Source organism: Perkinsus marinus (genome assembly GCF_000006405.1).
Source record: "Perkinsus marinus ATCC 50983 genomic scaffold scf_1104296972422, whole genome shotgun sequence".
In the NCBI taxonomy this organism is placed as follows: Eukaryota; Perkinsozoa; order Perkinsida; family Perkinsidae; genus Perkinsus; species Perkinsus marinus.
In genome coordinates, this window is record NW_003201757.1 from 16,353 (window position 1) to 23,871 (window position 7,519).

A 7,519-nucleotide genomic window follows, 5' to 3' on the forward strand; every position below is an offset into this window, starting at 1 on the left:
CAATAGTTTGCAACTGTAAAGAGAGCAGGGATTGGGCCTCCTGTGCACACGGTTATGCTGTAGAAGTCTCGATGGGAACGATGCCGAGGTAAGATTGCGCTCACCGAGCTTCGTGTAGCATGTGTTGCAATGATGAACTCTCGAACCATGATATAGATATATTCCAGAACAACGAAGGCTACCTGGAGTCCGACGCGGTCGGCCGACTGAGAGACGAGTTCCACCTCTCGGGAGGTATAATTCAGCTATTTCAGCTCCGGGTATGCTGAACTTCCATAGAGCCCAATCTGGTATTCTACAGGATCACATTTTAGAGCCCCCGAACGATGCCGAGAGGGATGAGGGAAATGATAACTACTCTGACCATTTACGTACATGTTACTGATTGATTCCTCCTGTATGATATCCTTTCATTCATAGTTCTATCCGAAACCGATATGAGCAGTAGACAAGGATCTAACCCTGATTCGTCACCCGGCTTCTCCTCATCCGATGCTGAATCACTCTCGTTCGATGGCCGCCGTTGTGAGAGCGTCCAGAGTAATTACGTGAGTTTTCTCTGTCTTTGAAGATGAAGCATATCCCCATATAACCCGAATATTCAATCCAACCGTTTGTCGCATATCAGATTCCAACTCTGAAGGAGACTTTGACGACGCTGACAGTACGACATGGATTCGAGAGTCTAGACCGCTCCAACTCGAGCGTTCTGTTTCATCCACTTCGGAACTCGATGACGTAGACAGCACCACATGGTGCCGGAGCGCTCCGCTTCATTTGACCGACCAAAGGTGCGAGGCTGTCGGATCGGAGTCTGATAGCGCCGAGAGCAGCACCTGGGTTCGTCATTCGAGGGAAGACGGCAAGCCACTGTGAGATTCTCATATGGATGTACAGTAGTACATCAGTCATGTCATCTGCATAATTGTCATAATATGACAGTCATATTCTGAGTGTGTGGAATTGTGTATATATTGTTTATCTCCTCAATAGAATTGAACGATTGTAAGTAAAGCGATTCAGTTGTGTTGCAAATCGCTTTGCGTTGTATAAGCACACAATATGAATCTCTATTGCGGGAGACTAGTTGGCTCAGATTTCAGCCTCAAATAAGAGCATGGATTCTATCACAAGATGCACTTTATTTCTACAAGCTCGCTCCGCTCGCTCGCTTGGATTACATTGTCCCTGTTATGCGATCATTTCACTATATCTTGGATTTAGGGATCTAGCTTGGACTATGGGTAATTGCTTGGACCATGGGCATATGCTTGGATTTTGGTGGTCAACCGCTTTTCCGGGTCACGACAACATGAGCGCGGCACCAGAGTAGACCCGAGTGCGATCTATTATGTTAGTAGTCGAAGCGGTCGATCTAAGCAACAGCAGCTCAGCTTCCTACTGAAAATATGAGTCAGTCCTGAAGTGGTAAATTCCCTCCGGAAGGAATCGACATCGCTAAACGAAACCGGTCCTCGATCAATGCGTCGAAAGTTGAGTCGTTCTTCGGTACCGAAGATATTGATCGTCCTACACCGTACACGGCTCAGTTACAAAATAGCAAAGGAGCAAATTACTTGTAATTACTTCAAATTGCATTACTTTGTAACTGAGAAAGCAGAACATACAAAAGAGCAAAAAAGTGAGACTGTCAGAAATTATAGCATTTGGCAAATCCGCAATATTAGCAAAAAGTTGCGATTGCCGGATTGTATTACACCGTACACCGCGCGTCTGCGTAAATGTTGCTACCGAGGCATACCCTGTAGTGGAATGGCCGTCCTGTCCGTGGAGAATGATACGACTCAGAGCGAAGTATGGATCCTTTTTATCAGGTGTATTCTCCTCTGCCCGCCTCGTTCATGACATGAGGTATGAAGTTCCACTGGGCAGTGCCCAGTGGGCACCCGTATTTGGGATGTAGTCTCTCTTTACAAAGCTCATGTCATTCACCACAATAGAATCGGTGTTGCGAGGAGTTCCCCCAACGTTTTTGTAGATGGGGGATGGGAGGGCGTTGGCGCGTTTCTTACGGGCTTGAATATAGTGGATAAGGCCATTGCACTCCTCGAACTTGTCGACCTGGCGTGAGGTCGGCTTTCGAGTCCCTCGCATGATATAAGTCGAATGAGAAATCTCAGATAGGAATCATGAGATTAATAACGATGGAACTTCCTCGAGGAGATAAAAAGCATAGTCGCGATCCATAGAGCTGGTTCTCATGTAGATTCTATCCTAATCTCGACATGGATGAGGGTTCTCAGAATGTCTGTATGGATTCCATTATATGATATTTTCATTTTCCAGGACTGTAGTAGATGAGTACGTTTTCTTATCAGATAGGCTCAATAGTGGATGATGTTCTTAGTGGTTTTGCCTGTCATTTTATAACTGTTGGTAAATCGTAGCGCAGCTCGTATCTATTGCATCAACATAGTCTCCAACATCTGCATGGTATTTTGAGTGCTCGTCGAGTCCTTGATGATTGGTTCCAGAGACTCAGTTAGTTGTGGGTAAACCACCATGGGTTTCTGTTGCATCATGGAAGCTGCCAATGAATTCATCGAAAACTACCCGATGGATGGTATGTTCACATCCTAGGTATGAGGAAATTTTATCGCATTTCGATTAAACATGAGCCTAGCGATATTCTTCCCTGCTAGTAGCAATATGAGACATCACTCCTCGGTTAGCATCCGTCTCGGAGACAATGTCTCCTGACGTCATATGAATTGCACGACCACATGTCTCTCTTCCATAGCGCTTATGTGTGATATTCTTCGGCGCTTTGCGGGTGTTGAAAAGCTCGTCAATGGGCGACCTTGGAGTTCCTAACATCAGAGGTCGCGAAGGCACTCATTCCATCCGGCAAAATCCGTCGAATTGTCTCCAATGATTGACCAACAAGCAATTATTGCCCGCTCCTGAAAAACGAGTCGCAATGGGGAACTTATTGTTGGTGTTTTATTAGAGTGTAATAGACTAATAATTAGATCCTGTTCATGAAATTATATGAGCAACCGAGCTGCTGATCCCGAGCAGGAGGGCGGCCTATTCTTGGCCTCGTAAGTTTTAAACCTTCACTCTCGGAATCATCAACGAAATATTCTTTTAGACCGACGTCGAAGGATCGTGTTGATCTCGTGACTGGTTCGGGCAACGTGCCGCCTGCACAAAGTTGCACGTCCCTGCATCTAGAGACTTCCATTGCACCAGAGAATAACGTATGTCGAATCGACTATCACATTCTTGCGACGCTCAGTCGCGTTTAATGAATCATCTGGTCTCAGCTTGAAGCTCAGGTTCTTCCCCAGAGGCGTTCTTCTTCGACTAACGGCAGTAGAACATATTCACAAAAATTGACTGCGGCTTTGACTGCCGCTCGCGAGCGCTTCACAGGTTTCCCCGAGTACTCTCCAGAACTCGTTGGATTCCTGCGTGGTGACACGGTGGGTGCTCAACGCGCTATGAAAATCTGCTCTCCGTGTCCCGGATGGAGCCTTCCTTCCTAATCAAGATACCCCCCTTCAAGCTTTACTCAACGGCGTTCGCGGCCTGCTTCGCCCCGCTTGGCTGCCTTATTACGTTCGCAATGCCGATATCCGGGCCTATGGATTTGCCTGTATGGCAGTGGCTACCCGTACTTTTTTTCATTGTAATCCAGTGTTCCTTCATATTCGCTCCATGGGCTAATACTTTCCTGTCTGATGTTTGGGGTGATCGCCGTGTAGCGAAGTACTTCAAGATAGGTCTCATGGCGGGTGTCTGGCAGCTATTCTGGCTTGGTATCGTACCGGCCTTCACTCCCTATTGGCCTCTACCCTGGATGCCAGTGATTGGCGGCCTAACACTTTCGGTCGGAGTTGTTATGGTCTACTATGAGCTCCCGAAGGATAGGCGCTCCGCCGCATCCAGGAAGGATATGACTATGATGTTCTTCACCATCGGCAATTGCATCTTCATTTTCGCCATTGCCTGTCCACTTCTGTACTATTTGTCGCTCAATTACGACGGCTTCTTTAAGATGTGTATTTTTCTATCGTTTTTCCTCCTTAGAGCGGGATTTGAGAGAATAGCTAAGCATTATGCCAAGTTATACTGCATTGATTGTTATCCTATAATAATTTTATTTGCGATGTACGCTTATGAATTCTTCGTTGCTTCCGTCATCAGTTCCGTTACCCAGATCTGGCTGGCCATGTTGCTGATCGCTTTGGACCTTGGCGAAAACCTATATTATATTTATTGTAGCTATGTGAGAAGATCTTCGGGTCCAGGAGACATCGGGAAGGACACTCCGGACGGACCAGCTTCCCTCGAAGTCCGAGAATCCGATGCACAGAACATAGAGAAAGACGATTCGAAACAACCCAGGGATGCGTGGCCGCCGGAGCTACCTCTCGTGATTGCCGATCCCAGTACCCTTTCCGCAGTTGGTGGTGTCAAAGAGGATGGTCTAAGCTTCTCGCGGATAGTACCATCTACAGACGGGAGTGTGGCTGGGAATCTGGAGCTTAATAGTGGTTCTAACTTTCCCGGCTTGGAACAGCAGGTTTCAGCCGAGCTTCCAGTCACTGTGGATTGTCGTAGCATTCCACGGCGAGGCTCCAGTATGAGCACGCTGTCTTCTTTCACTAATTTGCCCAAATCTGAGCTTCAGGAAGGAGAGCCTACCGATAATAATGGCGCGAAGACAACAACTAATAACGGCTCTCATGGTGGAATGTCGTTGCTCTCGAGCAAGAGCGATCCCGTTGGTATCGTTGAGAACTCCAATACCAACATGGACGACGATGAGATAATTCAGACAGATGAGAGAATCAGGCGACCACTCTCCATCATGACAATTGCAATCTGCAAGGAAGTTGTTGAGATCCTCGCTCCTGTGCATTATCTAGTCTGCTTCGTTGTTCTACGTTCCCTGAATCCCAAGCTCCACGACGCCTTCTGGGATATGACAGACGAAGAGTTCATGCGTGGGATCCGTAGGCTGTTAATCGATATCGTAGCCGAAATTGGTGTTTTCATATTACTTGTCACCTTCATGAAGCGATGGTACCATGAATCTATCATATCTATTTTCCTAAGACTAATGTATCGCTTTTTTTGGCCTTTCCTTACTTCACAGATGGCTCTGATGACGTATTATATAGTCCTTCAATATACGAATGCTGGCATGACGGTTCCGTTCGACTTCATGTGGATAGGTGACAAGAACGCAACATGGCATGGTGGCAACTGCTATACTGTTGGGAATGAGACCATCGAGGAGGTTTGCTGATACTCCGCGGAAGCTAGTTGGAACGAAGAATTCAGGAATGTGATTCCTGCTGATTGCTGCGACGACGATAGCATGTTATCTTGAATGAAGAAGATGCCATTGACATGCATGACTTGTCAGTTGTACTACGCTAAGATTGCGTTGCCCTAGTGAGTACCGCAAGATATTATCAGATCTTGTCACTAGCACGAAACTCGCAACATGTACTTCGTTGCGTGAGTCACCGGATTTCAAGTCGAGTGACTTCACTCAATTTCAAGCAGTGGTCAAATGCACGTCGTAGAGGAACGTGTCCCAGGTGTGTGCCGTGATTCGAGGCTCCAACTTCGAGCGAAGCCGCGGTTGTGTGGAAACCCATTTCGAGCTTAATGTCCATTTGGGCGACAGCGACTCTGTACAGCTGTGATATCGCCCGGGAAAATGAAATGATTGAGCGGCTGAGTGCAAGTTCTTACCTGATAAACCGCTGCCAAATCTGCCTGCTGTAAAATATCAATATTAGGCCAGTCCCCTTCTTGTTGCACGGCGGGGCTGGTCACCATATGGTCTGTCCACGGCTCCGCATCCCGGTACGATTCCCGTCCGTGATGCAGGCCGATGGCAGGTGAATGTAGTGGTTCGTCGTCGACTGCAGGCTTGTTCTTGGTGCTCAATATGAGTTCCATCAATCTGCCTACTACTATCGACAATGATGATATTTGCCCAGGCCAGATTCCGTAAGCATCCCGTTCTGGGGCGTCAGCCCTTCCAATCGCTCCATGGGCTCTCTGAGATTGCCGCTCTCACGATTATCATCAACTTTCTCTGTCAGGGGAACTACGTTCGGTACACGATCGGAATCTTCGGTGCGAGAATTCTTGCCGCCCGTTCTGGAGCTACGCGGACCACGGGCGAGGGTAGGAATTTCCAGCAGTCGAGTGGTATGCTCTCCGAGTTCGGTTCTGAGTCCTAACTGCAATAATGGGGGCCGTTGGGTGACTGACCATTGCCGACTGCCGAGCCTCAACTCCTCTCAGGCGAGACGCCGCTTATTCGTTCTCGAGACCGCGGAAGCCGCTTGGGAGAAAGTGACCGAAGCTTTGGAAGCCGCACGAAATTGCCTCACTGACTTTCCAGAGTTTTCACAAGAACTCTCTGGAGCCTTACGAAGAGATTCGGTGAGCTCCAAGTCGGATTTCGATGAGGGATCGATTATTTCCGAATATTGCCTCTTCGCCTGTGACATATGCTATGCTGGGCACGGTATATGGTGGGCGGAGATCGTTCTTCGAACCGCATTTACTAGACTGAGATCATTCTCGATCCAGTGGCCTTACGTAGCTAAGTTTCGGTTACTGCAGAGAGCATAACCACGTTACGAGCTATTCAGCATGCTTCAACCTCTATCCTATCGTGTGTTAGGTACCACACGTTGAGCTCTATCAGACGGCATTCATCGTCTGCTTCGCTCCGCTTGTCTCACTAATAGCATTTATTATACCGATCTCGGGCCCTACTGATGTTCCCGTATGGCAATGGCTACCTATACTATTTCTGCTAGGGTTCCAATGCTCTTTTATGTTCGCTCCGTGGAGTAATAGCTTCCTCTCCGACGTTTGGGGTGAACGCCGTGTATGGAAGTACTTCAAAATTGGTTTCATCGCGGGTACCTGGCAGCTATTTTGGCTCGGTATAATCCCAGCGTTCACTCCTTACTGGCCTCTACCGTGGATGCCTATTATTGGTTGTCTTACACTATTAGCGATAGTTGGGATTATCTACCAGAATCTCCCGAAGGATAAGCGCTCACTGGGGTCTAGGAAGAGAATCGCGATGGTATTGGTATCGATCGGAAGCTGTGTTGCTGTCTTCGGCATCAGCTATCCTCTACTCTACTATACTGCTCTGCAACTTGATGGATTTTTAAAGTTCTGGATTTTCCTCTCATTCTACTTATTCCGTATAGTCTTCGAGAAAGTTGCCAAATACTACGCAAGACTGTACTGCGTCGATTGCTATCCTATGATCGTGCTATTCGCGATGTATGCTTATGAGTTCTTCATATCCTCCGTCATTAGCGCTGTCAGTGAGATCTGGCTGGCCATGTTGATGATTGCATTAGATCTGATGGAGAACCTCTACTATCTTTACTGTAGTTATCAGCTATAAACAGGTTTCGCTGAATGAAGTGGTCGATATATGTCTACCCACCACAGGTGACCCGCTGGGTCACTGAGATTAGGTGGCACTGCAGAGAAA

General features: G+C 47.5%; 2 protein-coding genes across 2 annotated transcripts; both read left to right on the forward strand.

Moving 5' to 3' along the window:
• Positions 1-3,493: 3,493 nt before the first annotated feature.
• On the forward strand, positions 3,494-5,281 carry Pmar_PMAR027982 (hypothetical protein; the record flags this gene model as incomplete). The annotated part of the gene is made up of 1 exon (XM_002766557.1): positions 3,494-5,281. The coding sequence occupies one exon, from the start codon at positions 3,494-3,496 to the stop codon at positions 5,279-5,281; it is 1,788 nt and encodes a 595-aa protein (XP_002766603.1).
• Positions 5,282-5,969: 688 nt separating this feature from the next.
• On the forward strand, positions 5,970-6,233 carry Pmar_PMAR027983 (hypothetical protein; the record flags this gene model as incomplete). The annotated part of the gene is made up of 1 exon (XM_002766558.1): positions 5,970-6,233. The coding sequence occupies one exon, from the start codon at positions 5,970-5,972 to the stop codon at positions 6,231-6,233; it is 264 nt and encodes an 87-aa protein (XP_002766604.1).
• Between the last annotated feature and the right edge of the window lie 1,286 nt (positions 6,234-7,519).